The following is a 19,130-nucleotide window of genomic DNA, read 5'->3' as shown; positions in this document are numbered from 1 at the left end:
CCACTCAGCCCCTCTGTGGGTCTGTGGCAGGCTATCTCCAGTGGTGATTGGATTTTGTGAAACATGGGGCACCATCTTGAGTTGCTGAACCCATCGAGGAGAGGGAGCTCATCCATTCCTAGGGTCAACTGTAAGATTGCAGTCGGTTGTTTATAAGATAAAAATACTCAAATGTGTGATTAGTCTGAAGAAGTTCTGTATTTTTGTGTATTCATTCAGTTTGTGGGCTTTAGTCTCAGTCAAATTTGCCAGAGTGGAAACTTTTCCGAGTGCCACCACGAAAAGGGCACAAGAATTATCATCTTCCTAGTGGTCCCACACAGATCTCAAGCTTGGCTTCTTTGACCTCCCTTGCCAACCTGGGCGTGAAAGCTCAGCAGAACCTGCTTGAACTAATCTGCTGCTCTGTTCCTCTCTTTCAGCAGCTCGGAGCAGAGATGGACAAGATACTCGAAGCTGTGGTGATGTCCTCATACCCCAACAATGTGAAGCAAGGGCTTGTGAGGCGCGTCATTGAGGCAGCGAAGCAGCCCATGGACAGCGAGCAATGTTGGTCCATGCTGGAGCTGTCTACCAAGCTTTATCTCACGGGGGACACCAAGTATAAAAGAGAGATAGGGAAAGAGGTTTTGGAGGTCTACGGCCACTACCACCCGGAGGAATTTGAGGAGTTCTTCAATGTCCGCTTCCTGCTAAGTCTCCTTCAGGAAGGCTATGGACCTCTGGGGAAGAGAAGCCATTATGTACTTGATTATATTCAGTTAGGACTGCAGTTTGTCTTGGAAAGCCCATCAGCAAACAGCATCTTCAGCTTATTGAGGATTGAGGTGCTCCGGAAAGTCTGCGAGAGGCCCAGCCCCAAGCAGTGTGCGAAGATCAGCAAACTCTTAACCCAGCATCCTCAGTGCATTCCCACGGGCAAACATCAGGTCTTGTTTTGTCAGCAGCTGATCCGGTGCATCGGGCAGTTCCAGTGCGTCTCCGAGGGGGAAGAGGACATCATGGAGTTTTTGGAGCAGGTAAACAAAGTGAGCGGTCTGCTGCAGAGGATCTGGAGGACTCAGACTTCAGCCATCCTGCCCTCATTGAAGGAGCTGTTCACTATCATTTCTTCAACAGGTAATTAAAAAAAAAGAGAAAAAAAAAAAAGGCTGAGAATGTAAATGTTGGCCCTGATGAAGTCAAATTTTATTAGTTTGATGTCTTGCATGGTTCTCATCAACTCATTGTAGGTTGTTTCGTTGGACTCGATGATCTCAAAGGTCCTTTCCAACCATGAAGATTCTATGACTCTAGGATTCTAACTCCAGAAATGCAGCACAGCTGAAATATAATAAACAAATGTCCTTAAAAATTACCCAGGGCTTTAAGCTAGGAAAACAATATCCCCTGGAACCATACAGAGTCTGTACCCAGGAGTTCTTAACTGGGTTGAAATATTTGCAGCAAAAGTTTGTTTGTTCAGCACTTCCCAGCATCAGCTGGGTTTAATGGAAAGCAACTTACCTGCGGTAGGTTAGAGTGGGACTTGAAAGCTTTTAGAAATGTCGCTCTCTATGGCTGACTTGATGATGGGACCTCACAACCTGATTCTTACCAGAAACCTAGGGTAAAGCTAAGGAGTTATTTCTCACTGACCTAGAAGTAGGAAGCCTTACTATCTCTCTGGAGGGTGGTCGTATCTTAAGATGGGACAGAAAATGTTTATCCAACTTCTGGGGCCTTTAGATTATTACAGAAGGTCTCAGAAGATTTTTTGAGGTACTGGCGACGTGAAAGGCTGGACTCTCTGCCAGCAGGTGAGCTCCTGCTCCAGCTATTCCTAAGCCCAGAACGAGATGGGTTTTTCAGTGGCCCCTGTATGAAAGCCTCACCCTTTGGAAGACGCTCCAGGCAGGCAAACCTGCAGTTGCATCCCATTGCAATTATTTGCAGTACTTAGTATAAGAGCTCACAGAGGAAATTTGGGACCCAAGGTTGGGCCAAGAACGTTCTTGTGCTTTGGGCTGTATATGGTTTTATGCAACAGCCCAACTGCTACGATCCAACCTCGTTACGTGCTACACTCGGATTTGGGGAATTGTCCTCCTAGCACAGCTAAATGCGAACTCCACATTGCTCATTTACACCAGCTGACTATCGGCTCCATTTACGTAGGCAGCAATGATCTGGCTTTTAGAGACAAGAAATGACCTCATGTGCCTGGTTTTCCTGGCAACTAACATCTTCATTGCTGGCGCTCATCCATGTCTTGCAGAGGAGCAGGAAGCACCATCCAATGCCTTGGCCAGCGTGGTCCAATTTGTCCCTCTGGAGCTCATGGATGGCGTTATAAGAAACCTAACCAACGATGACAGCATCACCGATGTGCAAATGATGACGGCCATTGGCAGGTAGGAGAAGCTACAATAGTGAACATCATTCTCAGTTTGGAAAAAAACCTGCCCCAAAGCTTCACTCGGTTCCTCTGCGTGGTTTTATCCCAACCAGTTTGGCTGGTGCTGTCTAGTGAGGAGTGTGTGGGGAAAAGGGGAATTTCTGGATCCTTCCTTCCAGCCCTGAGGGCTTAGAGAACTAGAATAAAGACTTTTTATTTATTAATTTATTATTATTTTAATTTTATTATTACTAATAAAATAATAGTAATAATAAAAATTATTACTACTATTATTTATTATTATTATTATTTGGTTGGTTTATTTTTTCTTAGAAATAAGTAGTGTTGTGGGATGCTCAACATAAAATATCTTGAAGAGTTTTGATTTTTTTCCAGAAGCTGTTGAGGGCCTTTTCTTCACAAAGATTTCCTTTACAGAATTTTATGTTGATCCCCGTCTCCCTTCAGAAGAACATCATCTTAAATCACCAGTCACAGCTAAAAATCTTGGAGAGGGAGGTACGCCCAGCTGTTTCAATGATCCCATCTTGACCTTGTCAGATGAATGGGATGCTGCTGGTCTGGATCTTGGTACTGTACAACGTTTATCCCTGCCCTCTGTGCAGGCAGAGTCAATGGAGACATCAAGGCATGATGAAGAGTAGTGGGTGAAATACTACCTGACATAGTAGACCTGGTCTTTGCAGAGCCAGTGCCCTCCTTGGCATCACCAGATCGTCCTTGCACACTTGTGTCCAAGTCCTGCAGCTCTTCTGTGCTCCAGTGCCTTGCTCCAGACCTGCTTAGGAGCTTCTTCAACCCGTGCTTGCCTTAGAGCTTTCCATTTAAAAGGGTGACGTTCACATGCAGTAGCACACACACAACCCAAGAGAGCTGCTGTGACTTGATTTCACTGGAGACATCTCTTTTCCTCTTCTTATTACAGGATTTGTGTCCTGCCCCCTGATAAGGTTACATGACCGAAACACACGTTATTCCTAATGGGAACTTTATGGATGCAGAAAGAGGTTGCTTCTTTTTGACTTGCTGGAGAAGGTGATGGTTTTCCCAGAGTCCAGAGGAACCCAAGAGAAAAAATGAAGTTATCGGTTCAGTTCTTAACCCGCTTCTCCATCTTTTTCTCCTTCTGGGAACCTGCTGCTGCGAGCTCCAGGCGATAAATCCTCTAAAAGCACCAGCGTCTAAATATAGAGGTTGCAAAATCAATTGCATCATTCTTCAAAACATTCTTTGTCACGCAGAAGGATGAGTAAATGATTACTCAGAGTTAGCCAAACATTAAGCAGAGCCTGCAAAATGTAATTAGGAGCACTTAGGAGAAATGCGGAAGTTTTGGCGGCGTGTTTATGGCAAACTGGTGCCCCAGGGAACTGCGCGGCTGTTGGCCGTTCAATGAGTGTGTGCTCCGTGCCTAGAAAATCAAAGAAAATGTACAAGTTGAACGGATCTTTCAGCTTCAGCTCCCTGACAAACCGGTCGCATAGAGAATTCTCTTCCTCCAAAGCCTGAGTTTGGGAGTTAGTAGCAGGGGATTAAACCGGGCACGGGGTGGAGCTTCTGATCAAGCGTTTAAAGAACAAATAATGGTAAAAAAAAGCAAGCCTGGCACCTGGTGGTGTAAATGTACACCACAATCTTTTTTAGAGAGTAAATTTCTTTTAGAGTTTGTCTTGTTTCAGATAAACTCTATTAGAGTGTATCCACGATTTCAGAAGTACTCACTGATTTGTTGTGTTAATTTTTTTTTTTTTTCCTGGGGGTGGATCTGTTTCAAAGGGCCCAGGTCCAGATGAAGAAGACATCTGCCATCGCGCAGCAGTGCAGGCACTTGCTACCTCTGGAAATCAGGATCTGAGCTTTTAAAAGTTTAGCATACCAAATCAATGGCTCCTTTGGAAAAGCAGGGCCTTGGCTTCCAAAACATTTGTGGATCTTGCAATGTGGAAAGCGCAATGTGGATTTAAAATGTAATTTCTTCCTACGTTTAGCAACACGGGCAGGCAGCAGGCAGGACTGTAACAGCAACTAATGTTGGTAAAAAATAGCTTAAAGGTTATTTTATGCCCGTGTAAATGAGGATAGGGTGATCTCTGGATCCATCTCCCTGCTTTATAGGCATTGACATTACAGACCCCTTCCATGAATGTTCAACTACACTCCTCAAAGCAGGAAAGGCTTTTGCTCCCAGTGCTCTTCTTTCATAGCTGTTCCACCGTTGGGTTGCTTTAATGGTTCGAATCTCTCTTTTAATAGTCAGCCTACATATATTTCTGGCCATCTTATAGTTCATCTGCTCTTATGCCAGCGTAAATAGCTCTTTTCCTTCCCTGGTGTTTATTCCTTCAATGTATGCAGGCAGAGCAGCCCCTTTGCATTTCTGCTTCCCCGTGGCTGTGCTACACAAGCCGGCTTGTTTTAAGCTTTTCTCGCAGGAAAAGTTCTTCATTTCCCTGACCACCTTAACAGGCTTTTTCAACACCTGCTCCCACTTCAGTTCATTTGTCTTGGACATGGATGGTGAGGTTTGTGCGCCATGTTCCAGGTGCGGTTCATCATGGCCTTAGACAACAGCTTGAGAGGTCATTGTTTTGACATAGAAAACACCTTTTCTTTTGCACCAAAGCATGGTGCTGGTCTTTTCCATGGCTACTGTTACACTGAGAACTCATAGTCACCCGGTGTCTGGCTGGTCGTCTTCAAGCAGATGAATTACTGTCATGTAGCATCCATTTCTTGTGCCTTACATGCATTTTGGATTGATGTATTTCCTCCCCGTTCTACATTTCAAAGCCTCAGGGCCTTCCTCGTGATACCTTGATCCTCCTCTTGTGTTGATGATGCCTCCCAGCTTTGCATCATCACAAATTTCACAGCCATGTTCAGGATGTTTGTGCTACCATCATTAGATCCTGAAGAACATTGCTTGTAACCTCCTCGCAGACAGCCAGTCAGATATGATCTGCTTCTGCCCTTTGACTAGAAATTCATATATCGTGACAAACATGACTTTGGCATCTATGGTAATCGCCTGGTGCATGCTAGAGAGGTGGGTGCTGACCTCTTCTCCCAGGTGAATAATGACAGGACCAGAGGAAATGGTCTGAAGCTGCGGCAGGGGAGGTTTAGATTATACATTAGGAAGAATTTCTTGTCTGCAAGAGTGGTCAAGCACTGGAACAGCCTGCCCAGAAAGGTGGTTGAGTCACCATCCCTAGAGGTATTTAAGAAACGTCTAGATTTGGCGCTTCAGGGCATGCTCTAGTGGCAGAGATTGTAGGTTGGTGGGTTTTTTTGTGTATGTATGGTTGGACTCGATGATCTCAAAGGTCCTTTCCAACCATGAAGATTCTATGATCCCTTCGTCCCAGGTATCCCCTCATTGCCTGTCTCCGTTATAGGAACCGTCTTCCTATTCTTCCCACGTAAAGCACCATGCCAAAGTTAAAAGAGTCATTAAAACTCACCAGAGTTGAATTTTACATGATGGCAATCACCACCTTCTCTTTCTCAGAGTTCACGAGCTCTTCATGTTTCAGTTTCATATCAATTGTTGTTGCTCTCGTTTCCACTCTTGAATCTTTTATCTGCCCCCTCTTTGTCACCTTGATCAATTCCTTCCTCTTGCTGAAAACAGAGGCAGAGGATGTGTTTAGTTTGGAAGTCACATCTAGAGGCCGAATCATATCTTTAATCACCATCACATCCTCTGTATACAGTGATTGCATGGCTTTCCTTATTCTCCTCTGATGCAAATGTCTGTGGAAGCTTTTTTGGTATTTACTTACTTATCCAACTTGGCTTGACATTTGGTATTTCTCAACATCCCAACATATTCTGCCCTTCAAACTTTCTTTACTGGCTAGCCTTTTATTTGTCCAGTTCCGTGTAGACTTCACTTATTCCTGCGCTTTGCCTTGTGGTAGTTAGTTATCTGTGTTCCCTTCATATATTTTGCATAAGACACAGACTGATAAGGAAAAGGGACTGATAGTTGGACTGAGGTGGGAGACTGAAGATCTAGGATATCTTCAAATCAAAGGTACTGAAATGGTAAGCAAAGTTTGACCCTTGGAGATCCCAGGCCTTAGTTACTTCCCAATTTTGTTTAACATTAAATTTAAAATGAAAGGACCTGTCATCACGCAGTCTGAGGTTATTTTTTTTATGAGTGACTTCTGTGAAGTACTTACTACTTGCAGAAACATGACAACATTTTGGTTGAGTGGCTATAGAAGCAATTTGTTAGCTGTGACATTCGGGAATATCTGGCTTCTATTAGAGTTACCAGTTTTTGGCTGGGTTTTTTTAATGTGTTTTTGGACATGGTCCACACAGAGAATTTAAAGTTCTGAATCTGAACGTTTTTTCCTTACCAGTAACAATGCAGAGATCATACCAGTATCAGTTGTTCTCTAACAGCGACAATGCAGAGACCTCAGTCAACACCTCATGCAGATACAGATATCCATCACTACCCCTTTAGATCGCCTTATGATTCTTTGAAAACAGAGGTTGTCCTTCTACTGTCTCCTCTGGAAGATGTATTAGGAAACCCACAAAACAGAGCTATGGTATATAGAACACCATGTTGGTGTTAAAAACTCCAACGCAAGTTGACTGAAATTAGTGGAAGAAACACCCGCTTTCTTCTATGGATTTGGATCAGGTCCTCTGATGAGCCACAGTGCGCTGATGACATTGGGGTAATTCAGCTTCAGGCTCTGGTGTGCTTTGAGTAACATGTGAAATGCCTCATGTGGAGCCCACCTCTTACTTGGTCATCCCACTGACTGGACACAAATTTGGAGGAGGTTTAACCCAGAGCAGAGCTTGGGTTTCACGATATGTGCATTAAATTTACTTTAAGAGTTTGTATTTCATTTCAGGATGATCGACTGGGTGTCGTGGCCCCTGGGAAAGAACATAGACAAGTGGATCATTGCTCTGCTGAAGGGTTTGGCTGCAGTGAAAAAGTTCAGCATCTTGATTGAAGTTACTCTTTCGAAAATTGAAAAGGTCAGTGGGCTCTTTTAAAGACGAATGTGAACAGCAGACTTCTTGCACTGGAGATATCTTCTTGCCTCTCAACCGAATGAGGACGAGGTGTGAATTGAGATGTACTGAAAAGAGAAAAGGGGTTTTGATGGGACCGTCGTGCCCCCTGCACCCTCTGCAAATGCTGCATTGCTGTGCATGGGGTGGTGGGCTGATGCCATTTTGCGACTGGGAATGGTGCTCTCCAGAACAACCTGCAGTTCTTTAGGTCTTGGTTTGCAGAGGTACTGATGTCGTAAAGGTTATGAAATAAAACAGGCCGAGGATTTTCAAGCCGACCAGTTTTCTTACCAAACTATAGACTCTTGTTCAACCTGCCTTTGGGAATGTGACATGCTCTCCTTCAACTGTGCCTGGATCAGTGCTGGTTGGCATGGGCAAAATACATACCAGTGAGCATGTTAACAGTCTACACAGTCACAGGTCAGGTTTAAAGCCGGTGCCCTGGCCATAGTTCATTTACTAGTGTAGATAAAGTCCCCTCTGCCATTGCCATCACCTGTTTTGGCAGCGAGTACTTTCTGCTCTCTGAAAACCATGTGGTGTTAGGGAATATGGTGTAGGGGAGAACTTTGTAGAGTGGGGTTGATGGTTGGACTTGATGATCCCAAGGGTCTTTTCCAATCTAAATGATTCTATGGTTCGATGATTCTATGTGGCCAAATGCTGAAGTTGGTTGCCACTTCAAAAACATTTTCCATGCTGTGATCCTGCTGTTCACTCCTTCATAAGACGGGGATAACACCTGCCTGAGCCTCCAGTGGATGTCACTGTAGAAGCTACCAATACTGTAATTATCAGTATCGGAACATTATCAATAACTGCATTTATCCCTGTGATCCCCCACATGCATTGAGCAATGGGAGAGTAGCCAAGCATCTCTGGCTTTTCTTTATCTTACCTTTTGTTGTTAATGCATAGGAAAGGGACACAGCCCTTAAAATAACATGCGATTCTTGGAGACTCTCGGAAGTATGGTCTGAAAGGGGTAGAGGGCATTGCCAAACATGCCGTTTTCTGTAAAGTAGGATAAACATCATTACTTAGCCTTTGAAAAGGGCCTTTGCTCTCTATCTCTTCTCCTGAAAGGTTGGTGATAAAGTTGCAAATGTCACACAATAAGAGGCACGTTTTGGAAAGTCTAGCATCGCTCTGTGCTTGCACGGCCTCGTCCATCAGGAGGTATTGAGGCGCAGCGGTGTTACAGAGCTCTGCACCTCGCTGTGCCAGGCGTTGCACAGGCCTGAAAAAGTGAGGATCACCCACACGGTATTTTTAGGATGCCCTGAGGCCATGCTCTGGACAAGAGATCACCCTGGAGGACTGGCTGTAGGCTGCTTGCTTTGACATCTAGTGTGGAGTAGGGGCAGACCAGTAGCCGTGGTAGATGCCCAGTGCCTCTCTCCTGTTGGCTTCTTCTCATGCGTGTTGTGGTGCCATCCTGACTTCTCATTTGTTTTTTGTTTTTTTTTTTTTTTTTCTCCCTCACCAGGTCTTCTCCAAATTGCTGTACCCCATCGTGAGAGAGGGGGCTTTGTCCGTCCTGCAGTACATGCTGCTGAGCTTCCAGCACTCCCACGAGGCATTTCACTTGGTAAGGCTGTGCCTGGCACTCGGATGAGGGCATCACCCTGACTGTAACCACGCCATTGGGCAACATGGATGGGAGGGAGCCTAAGGTGCTGAGATATCGGGGGATATTTCCTTCATCTGTTTGATTTCACTGAGTGCTGTAAACCCAAACCTGTCCGTCCTCTTGCAGCCTGTCCTGGCAGCCCCAACAGCTTTTTGGGCACCACGGAGCTGGTGATATGGAGGCAAGTCCTGAGCCTAAAAGGAGTTGGTTGGCACAGACAGAGCAGCCATGCTATGTCAGAGAGAAGGGTGCAGAGGAGAAGGGAGGCTTTGCTTTCTCCTCTGATGGTTCCTCCCGTTTCTCTTGAGGCTTATCAGCTGGATGGCTCATCTGTGGGGATAAATCACTATAAAGTTGGGTGGGGCTTGGCCCTTCCAGATTTGAAGTGTGTGCAAAGTGTGCATGCTCCGCTTTTTTTCTGCAGTGCTCTGCCAGCTGGAGGAGTCATCTCTATGGGCAAGTGCATGGGGACATGGTTCTCTCTCAACTCCAAAGCCCTCCGGTCAAGGATGCAGTTAATGCAAATATATTGGATGTCCTGTTGAGCCACGCTGAGGGTCTCATCAGCAATGGCTGTATTGCTCTTGCAGTTGTTTTAACCTGGTGTTTGCCAACGCTGCAGGTGGGAGAGGAGGTTCCCCTCTTCCCTGCTCTTGCTCTTAGACCACTTGCTTCTCCCAGCCACTCTCCCTTGTGCTGAGCCGTTTGTACGGCCATGTGCTGAACCGCGTTGTAAAAGGAGCCCGGGTGAAAACTAACCTAGCAGAAAATCGTGATGGTCAGTATTGACCAGCTTGGTCTGGATCCACCAAGGGCAACAAAGCTGGTGAGGGGTCCAGAGCACAAGTCTTATGAGGAGCGGTTGAGGGAGCTGGGGTTGTGTTCAAATGTGGATTTTTTAATGGTTATTTTAAGGGAGACCTATCGCTCTCCACAACTACCTGAAAGGAGGTTGTAGAGAGGTGGGGGTCAGTCTCTTCTTCCAAGTAACAAGTGATAGGACAAGAGGAAATGGCCTCAAGTTGTGCCAGGGGAGGTTTAGATTGGATCTCAGGAAGAATTTCTTCACCAAAAAGGTTATCAAGCAGTGGAACAGGCTGCCCAGGGAAGTGCTGGAATCACCATCCCTGGAGGTATTTAAAAGCCAGGTAGACATAGTGCTTAGCGACATGGTTTAGTGATGTTTTTTGGCAGTTAGGTTGGTGGTTGGACTTGATGATCTGAAAGGTCCCTTCCAACCGTGGCAATTCTATGATTCTATGATTCAATTTCATTTGCCTGGAGAAGGAAAGGGGAGGAGGTGGAGGGGGCAGGAAGGTGTGCAGGGCTATGCTGAGCTGGGCTGGGTTTGGATGTAGTTTCAGGGTCAGGTTTAGAGGATACTGCCTACCCTTTCAGCTGAGGTGGTGTAGATATTACCACTCTGGCTTTGGGATGTGTTAGATGAAACTTTTGCATTGAGCGTCTCGGAGGGCTCAGGCAGTGGAGGACAGGGAATATATTCTTAAACAGCCCTTGCTGTTTCCTAAGCAGGTGCCTGACTATCCCTTGGGCTCAGTCGGCCCCATCCCACGTGTGACTTCAAATTGTCACCAATATGTGGCACCCATTACCAGTTCTTGAAGTGATGGGGCATCTTTCCAAGCACTGCACAGCATCAGCGCCATAAGACTTGAAGACTGAATCAGAACACTTCTGCTTCATGAATTCTCCACTGTTAAAGGCAAAAGACACTTTTCGCAGCATCTGAATCTCCTCTTTTCTTTTCCACAGTGATATTTTATATTTTAATTTGCTGTTGACACTAAAGCACAGCTCTGCTTCTTGTCGGTGTTGCCACTGGAATGCTGTAATTAAAAAGCAGAGTTAAAGGCAAAAGCATGCTTGCAATGATTGAACTGATGAGAGAAGCAATGGAAAATTACTCCTATTAATGTTTGATTTTATACTTTTTTCATGAAAGCCCTTACATTTGGCTTTTCACCTAAATTTCACAGAATAAACAGATAAGGCTGGAAAAAAGTAAAGCTAGCCAACATTTTCAACTGATGTTTTTTTCATTCCTCAGCTGGAGACACTGTAAACGAGCCTGAATTTCTTGAGAAACTCTTCGGTTTCTAAAAATAGAGTCGTTCCAACAGATTGTCTTCAGTTGGGCGTCCAGAATCTGAAACGCTCCAAAAGCTGTCAGTTGCTCTTGGCTTTAAGTTCCCATCTGCAGCCCAGCAAGCACAAATTTCCTCCCTGTTTTAAAAAAAACCAGGGCACAAACCTGTCTTGATTCTTATCTTTCTGTGTTTGCCCTGGCTCTTTGGAAGGGTTTTGAGAATTGTTCCCATCACAGCTTGGCAAAATATTGTTATAAAATGGTACTGTGATTCATTTGCTTCCCCAACGAAACTTTTCTGATGGAAAGGAAATAGTTAAAATCACCAACATTTTGAGGAGAAAGAAAAAGAGAGAGAGAGAGAAAGAAGAGAGGAAGATGAAGGGAGGAAGGGAAGACCAGGAAACGGCCCGACTGGGGATCCTGAGACTTTACTCCAGGATTGTTCTGGGGCAAAAATCACGTAAAATATAAATATGAAAAAGATTGCGTAAGTGCCCAGGGTCACTCTAGCACATCTGCAGGGATGCAAATAGGTTATTAATTCTCTGTGCAGCTGCGGGGTCAGCAGAGGGTGCCCGTGAGCAATGTATCGTTTGCGTTTGCGTTTGCATCTGCTTGTTCATTTTGCAATTTCCTAGATGAAAGCCAAATAACAAATGTGCTGTTTACGTGCCTGTTGCCACCCATCCAACCATACCAATTCCAGTTTAGTTTATACAGTATAAAATATAGCCCACCAGACAGCCCTTCTTGCAGGCAAATTCGTGTCTCTTGTAGGTTTGAATCCCTGGAATTGGCAGTCAGCACGTAGTGCTCCTTTCCACCGTGGGTGTGTGTTTTAGTAGAGTCTGATCTGCACAAAGAATGGAAATCACAGCACGGCAGAGCCGCGGCACAAACATGCTGTGTGAAACCCGGTGAGGTCTATAGCGTTGGCACTACTGCAGTCAACGGAAGAGTTGCTGTCGAGTGCATAGGGTGAAGGATGGAGTCCAGAATGGGACTGATGTCAACTCCTGTTGACTGTCCTTTCTGCCTGGGGGTGAATTTCATTCTCCTGTATGTGTGTTAAAGCTCTGCGAGTGATTTGGAGCCATTTTTGATGTAGTCAATTTTCCTTTCCCAGCTGCTCCCTCACATCCCTAGGCTGGTGGCCTCTCTGAAGAAGGAGGACTCCAACTCTGCCGCTAGCTCCCTGGAGCAGCTAGCCGAGCTCATCCACTGCATGTTCTTCCGCTTCTCAGGATTTCCAGATCTCTACGAACCAGTCCTAGAAGCGGTTAAAGTAAGACACACACCTCTTGGACACTTTTTCTGTTTTCCATATGGAAATGGCATCTTAGTTCGTAGCCTAGTGCAGAGGGATTGTCCTACTGGTAAGGATGTCCTGACCTCAACACGTCAAATTGGGGTAGAAGAAAGGGTTTAAAATTCCAAGTTTGAGCCCCATCTAGGCAAGTTGAGGGAAGATGCTTCTCTTATGGTGGGCCTGCAGAAGTCCTGATCATGCCTGTGGGTTTTAGCTATAACTTTAATCTTCAATGCCTCTAAAGGACTAATTATAGCAGCTAAACACTTCCTTGCATGGATGCGTGTTCATGTGAAGAGCAGGGGAAATGAGTTGCAGGAACACCTCTAGCAGAGGAGTTTTGCAGTTGCCCGTTACTAATCCTTCACGTGGAAAGATAACGATTTGTAACACAGATCTCCTTTTCCAAGGCTCTTCCTATTCCAAACGAAGACCGGATTAAACATCTCCTGGGGCAAAATGCTTGGACCTCCCAGAAGAACGAGCTGGCCTGCTTCTACCCACGCCTGGCGTCCAAATCGGAGACGGGAAAGATTGGGTTAATTAACTTGGGAAACACCTGCTACATGAACAGCATCATACAGTCTCTTTTCATGGCTTCAGAGTGAGTTTTTGCTCCCTTGCTCCTACTCAAGACTGCTCCAGGGCTTGCTCATCGCACCGGCATTGTGTGCCCTGCCCTGATTTTCCATCCTACAGTTTGCATCTCTGCTTTTCTTTTGCAGCTTTCGGCATTCGGTGTTGAATTTAACCGAGGGCAACTCCCAGCCCCTGATGACAAAGCTCCAGTGGCTCTTTGCGTTTTTGGAGCACAGTCAGGTAATTATTTCATGTTCTAGTTATTTGTTTGGACTGTCGGGTGCGGAAAGGCTCGTCTCCAAGTTGCTTCCTGCCGACTCCAACGTGCTGATAAGGAGCTGTGGATCTTGGTGGGTTTTTATAACGGGACGAATTTTGTTTATATGGAAGAGGCTAATTTTGGGGATAGAGGAGGCAAGCTCTTATCCCCCATGAAAGCGAGCTGTGTTCACACCAGGCTGCCTGTCTTCAGCCTGTGGCCTTCCTGGGTTGGACTGATGTAATAACTAGTAGTTTTTGACAATGAAATCCATTCGCTAATAGTTTACATGTGTGGCCAGCTGAAAAGCCTGTTTGTATAAAGCAGAGGGTTTTGTTTCTTGCTGTGCAGCGAGGAAGAAGACTGGAGCAGCTCGCTTGTCGCCTTGGTTCACAGCAAAGCACAGGCCATTGACGAAAATTGATTCAAAAGTGGTTTTGTTATAAAAAACCCTGAACACAACCCTCCCCTATTTTAGATGCCAAATCCTGTGTATTTGAGGGAAAGTAACAAAAACCCACAAAACCAACCTCCACTAAATACCCTTAAACAAATTCATTATGAATGCTTTCTTGACAAACCTGAAATTTAACATGAGTGACACCTGGAGATACAGATAGGTCATATCAAGCTCCTCTCTTGAAAAAATATCTTTCTGTCCCTAGAAAGACATGATTTTGAAAGTCCAGTGAATTTTCCCTCGCTGTGAAACCAGTCATCTGCACTTCTCTGTTTTCCAAGCCTTGACTGATAGAGCTGGCTCGTTGCATTGTGGTATTATGCCATGATAGATGGCTTTGGGGGGAAAAATATAGACAACCTGTTAGATTTAATATCTGGTCATAGAGAAAGCTAGTTTTTGATGGCAGGTTAGGGTGTCTGTGGTCTCTGATGAGCAAATGTGGAAGCTTGTTGTGTAGTTTATGGTTAATAGTTTTCTGCTAATTTCCTAATAGCCTCCTAGTTATTTTTATTCTTCAGGCTGTCCTTAAAGTCACTTCTTTGCCAAAGATGAGTCTTTTTCCATGTTAATTAGACAGCAGCTTCCTAATGGCAATGATTACATTATCCAGTAATGCAGATTACCTGTCTGCAGTGATAGGAATGGTGGGTGGAAGTTTAGTGGATATCTTGTTTTGTTTTTTTTTTTTGTGAAAGGATTTGGTGAGAGAGATCCTGATCAGATTAAATAGAGCATCAAATTAAATTCAGGCTGAATTAAGTAGAAGTCTCTGGCTCAGGCCAATAAACCATTTTAAAATTGAAGGAAGAAATAAGCACATGGATATTTTATAGAAATATATGTAAAATTATGGCTGAAATAAATCCTTACAGTCCTGGCTTTCAGCAAACCAAGAAAGTCTTCCCGTGTACTGGGATTAGCCCTTGTAGGGGAAAAAAAGGGGACCTTACCAGGCACGCAAGCGCACCCTGCTCCCAGTGAAGCAGCCAGAAAGACCCTCCTCTCCCCTCTCCATCCCCCTATGTGAAGTGAGAACCAAATCCCTAGGATTAAACGCACTTCTCCTTCTTCTGTGTTGCTGCCAGCGACCTGCCATCTCACCCGAGAGTTTCCTCTCTGCCTCTTGGCCGCCCTGGTTCACCCCTGGCGCTCAGCAGGACTGCTCCGAGTATCTCAAGTACTTGCTGGACCGGTATGTGGTAAGCAGCGTGATTTCGGAGCCCGGTGACAACGGCGTCTCTAGACCCAACGTAATCTTTAACGCTGACCCACATGCAAACGGGGCAAGCAGCTGAGATCTGGAGGAGTTGGAAGAGTGGACTCTTGGGCTGAAAGATGGTGAGACCAGTCCAGGGCTCCTTGATAAAACCCTGTTGGTCAGAACTTAGTTCAGCTTGAAAATTTCTGCCTTTGCTCTGAAGGCAAAGGGAATTGCACCAAGGTCAGAGATTTGCCTGACAAGCCACTCAACTTCCTCTGTAAAATTGATTTTGCCTTCCTAGAAATCCCAAATCTCTGGTGTCCCCCTAAGATGTGGGGGGTCAACGGCACACAGAGACCTCAGGTTCCCAAATCCTGCCCAAATCCATCCCACCTCGGTCCCTCAGCACCGTACATGGCACCAGACCCCTGTGCACTGGAGGGTTAATCCAGATTAACCCCTTCGAGTGAAGAACAGAAATCCTACTTTAGAAACTACCTATTGGTGTTGTATTGGTGGATAATGCAACTTCTTTTTCCCTGTCAAAGATTGCACGAAGAAGAAAAAACCGGAAAAAGGATCTACCAGAAACTCAAGGAATCCAGCTTGATGTCTCAGGCGGTGGAGCATCATTACTTAAACAAGACATTGATTGAGAAGATGTTTGGGGGTAAAATGATGACAAAGATCCGCTGCTTGAAGTGTTTGAACGTCTCCTCCCGAGAAGAAGCCTTCACAGACCTGTCGCTGGCTTTCCCCCCACCGGACAGGCATGTGCGTGGGAGCACATCTGTTTTACCCGTGGAAGAAATTGGACCACAGTTTATTGAGCCTCCTGAAAACCCCAGCCAGCTAACGGGGTCTCCCTGGATCCGGAGGAAGCCCCCCATGGCTGGAGAACCTGCAGCCCCGCCGATGCTGGTGGAAACATTGGGTTTCCAGGAACCTGGAGAACAAGCAAATCCCTTAAGCAGTGATGCTGTTGGCGTGGACACAGCCAAAGACCCTCTCTCGGCTTTTGGGGAGCAGGCGTGTGCTCCCAAGGACTCCAGATCTGTTCTGGATTTAATTAACTATTTTCTATCCCCAGAGAGACTGACAGCAGAGAATAAATACCACTGTGAGAAATGCGCTTCCTTGCAGGATGCCGAGAAAGTGGCAGAGCTGACGGAGGGTCCACACTACCTCATCCTCACACTGCTGCGGTTCTCCTTTGACCCACGGACTATGAAAAGGAAGAAGATCTTGGACAACGTCTCCATCCCTGTGGTGCTCAAGCTTCCTGTCCTTGTCTCCCCGGAGGAAGCTGAGGATGTTTGCCAGTGTGAGAAGGACAGGGCTGGTCCAGAAAGTGGCTTCATGTCTGTCGTGTATGACCTCTGCAGTGTGGTGGTGCATTCGGGCATCTCCTCTGAGAGCGGCCACTACTATTGCTACTCCAGGGAGTGCACCGACACTGTCCCCCATGCACAGCCCCGGGATGGGACACCAAAACCAGCCTCTGACAAGCAGCTGGACTTTGAAATCCAGTGGTACCTCTTCAATGACACCAGGGTTTCCTTCTCCTCCTTCGAATCGGTCAGCAACGTCACCTCTTTCTTCCCCAAGGACACTGCCTACGTCCTCTTCTACCGGCAGCGGCCAGGCAGGCAAAGCTGCCCACTGCACGAGGCTCTGGCCGAGGCTGGACGCCTGCATGGCGAGCCCTCCCTCCATAAGGACTTGATGGAAGCCATTTCCAAAGATAACATCCTCTACTTGCAGGTAACTCCCTCTGCCGTGCACAGCAGGGTGCAATCCCGCAGCTGCCCAGCTCACAGGCCACGTTCCCACCCATCCAGGCAGCAGCAGGGTTGCGTCCTGTGGATAAATCCACACGTGCGGTTACCCACCCGCTCCCTGCAGCCAAATCCCTTTTCCTTTTTAGAACCCAAATGTAAACGGGTTGCAGTTTCATGATGAAATTGGGTGTTGAGTTTCACAGAATCACAGAATGGTTTGGGTTGGAAGGGACCTTAAAGATCATCCAGTTCCAACCCCCTGCCCTGGGCAGGGACACCTCCCACCAGACCAGGCTGCTCGAAGCCTCATCCAACCTGGCCTTGAACACCTCCAGGGGTGGGGCATCCACAACTTCTCTGGGCAACCTGTTCCAGTGCCTCGTCACCCTCACAGTAAAGAATTTCTTCCTGATATCCAATCTAAATCTACCCTCTTTCAGTTTGAAGCCATTACCCCATGTCCTATCGTTACACTCCCTGATCCAGAGTCCCTCCCCATCCTTCCTGTAGGCCCCCTTTAGGTACTGGAAGGGGCTCTAAGGTCTCCTCAGACCCTTCTCTTCTCCAGGCTGAACAACCCCAACTCTCTCAGCCTGTCCTCACAGCAGAGGTGCTCCAGCCCTCTGATCATCTTCGTGGCCCTCTGCTGGACCCATTCCAACAGGTCCATGTCCTTCTTGTGCTGAGGACTCCAGAGCTGGACGCAGTGCTCCAGGTGGGGTCTCACCAGAGCAGAGTAGAGGGGCAGAATCACCTCCCTCGACCTGCTGGCCACAGTTTGGTGCAAGACACCTCGGGGTTGACTTGCCGTTGCCTGCCCCAGGCAGCTCTGCCTGAAATTTTCTCCTACGTGCCCTGGAAAGATGTGTGAGCTGGGAATACAAACCAGAGCAGATTTCATTGAACTGATGGAGGAGTTCAATGCTTTCCAAACAGCAGTGTCCTGTAGGACACGAGCAGCACCCAGGGGAATTTGAGGGCTCCCTCCTCTCCCAGAAGTGACATGGAAGGGCTGTTTTTTGATTGCTGGAGAGACGCAATGCTTTGCTGCATCCCTCCCACAGAGCTCTAGGGATGAACACATGGCCTTCACACCCCTATTTAATTTGGAGAAGGCTCCCAGGGGCAACCAAACAGACTCCCGTCTCCTTGGGGAACGTGGGAGCATCCCCCTACCCAGGTCATTTAGCTGCAGATATCCTTGTGTTATTTCTCCCCCTTTCCTTCTCCCAGGAACAGGAAAAAGAAGCAAGGAACAGAGCCGCCTACATTTCCGCCTTGCCGAAATCCCCGCTGTGGTGGAGAGACTTTGACAGGGACAAGGACGATGACAACTCGTCGGGGGGCTGCAGCCCGGCAGCAGGCGGGGGCGGATCCGGCTCCTTTCATGGTCTCGTCTTCTAGCCAATGGCTTAAACCAGATAGTCAACGTCCACGGGGCCAACCCGAAGCCAGAGGCTCCTCTTACTCACCCTGATGACAGTGAGCATCTTGGAGGAGGATTAGAGGAACATTTCAATGGAAAAAGACTCAGGGGTTGATTTGGAGGTGCCTGGAGGGTCCCACCGCTTCCTATGCACTTGGTCTTCACGCCTTAATGTAATTAAGCTAATGCGGAGATGAGCAGCTGCCGACAGCTCGGAGAAGTGCCCTTTTGCTTCAGCATAGCCGTGTCTTGCCTGCTGTGAGACATGCCACTAGCCTGGGAAGGGGACGGGGACAGGGATGGGGATGAAGAGGGACTCAGCAGGGCCCCAGGGATGGAGATGTCCCATGCACATCTTCTTTGAAGCCCTTCCCAAGGCATTGAATTGGTTTTGGGGGGATATCTGCTTGGTTGTTGGGTTTTTTTAATGTGGTTTTGAGAATCCACCTTACCACACCTCTAAAAGCAGAAAAAGGCTGAAAAGGCTGAAAAATGCCAAGCAGCCACCGTGTCATCACTGATCTGGTGGGGTGGTGAGCTTGCAAGCCTGCTTGGTCACAGCAAGCAGTGGCAGATTGACCAGAGGGGTTTTAAGCAGCATTGCAAAGCACCCAAATGAGACCAAGGGGCACAAACCCCTCCAGCCAAGAGAGACTGTCCTGGTCCAGTTGGGGTTTTTTGGGCTCCAGCAAAGCCCCGTTGTGTTACTGATGACCTCTGGACGCTGCTAGTGTACACGGCAGGCACAGACACACAGCTGTTTTTCCAGACATATCTTTAGGACTTGGTTTGCCTCCTGCTGCTGCTGTCATCTCATGGCTTTCTGGGCTGGATCTGCCCTTTAAAACTTGGGCTTTCTTTTGGGTTACCTTGAACTGAGCAGCAAATGACAGAGCTCCCCTAAACCCACTAG

The 19,130-nt window shown here is 46.8% G+C and overlaps 1 protein-coding gene across 1 annotated transcript; it reads left to right on the top strand.

The window, feature by feature from the left end:
* The first annotated feature begins 437 nt into the window (after positions 1-437).
* On the top strand, positions 438-18,607 carry USP35 (ubiquitin specific peptidase 35). The gene is made up of 10 exons (XM_054216600.1): positions 438-1,119; positions 2,258-2,393; positions 7,285-7,414; positions 8,946-9,047; positions 12,326-12,484; positions 12,919-13,112; positions 13,234-13,327; positions 14,895-15,001; positions 15,559-16,774; positions 18,025-18,607. The coding sequence occupies exons 1-10, from the start codon at positions 438-440 to the stop codon at positions 18,193-18,195; spliced, it is 2,991 nt and encodes a 996-aa protein (XP_054072575.1). The 3' UTR covers positions 18,196-18,607.
* Positions 18,608-19,130: the final 523 nt, after the last annotated feature.

The sequence above is a fragment of the Rissa tridactyla genome, chromosome 1 (assembly GCF_028500815.1).
Source record: "Rissa tridactyla isolate bRisTri1 chromosome 1, bRisTri1.patW.cur.20221130, whole genome shotgun sequence".
NCBI lineage: Eukaryota > Metazoa > Chordata > Aves > Charadriiformes > Laridae > Rissa > Rissa tridactyla.
This window is presented reverse-complemented; position numbering and strand designations above follow the sequence as displayed.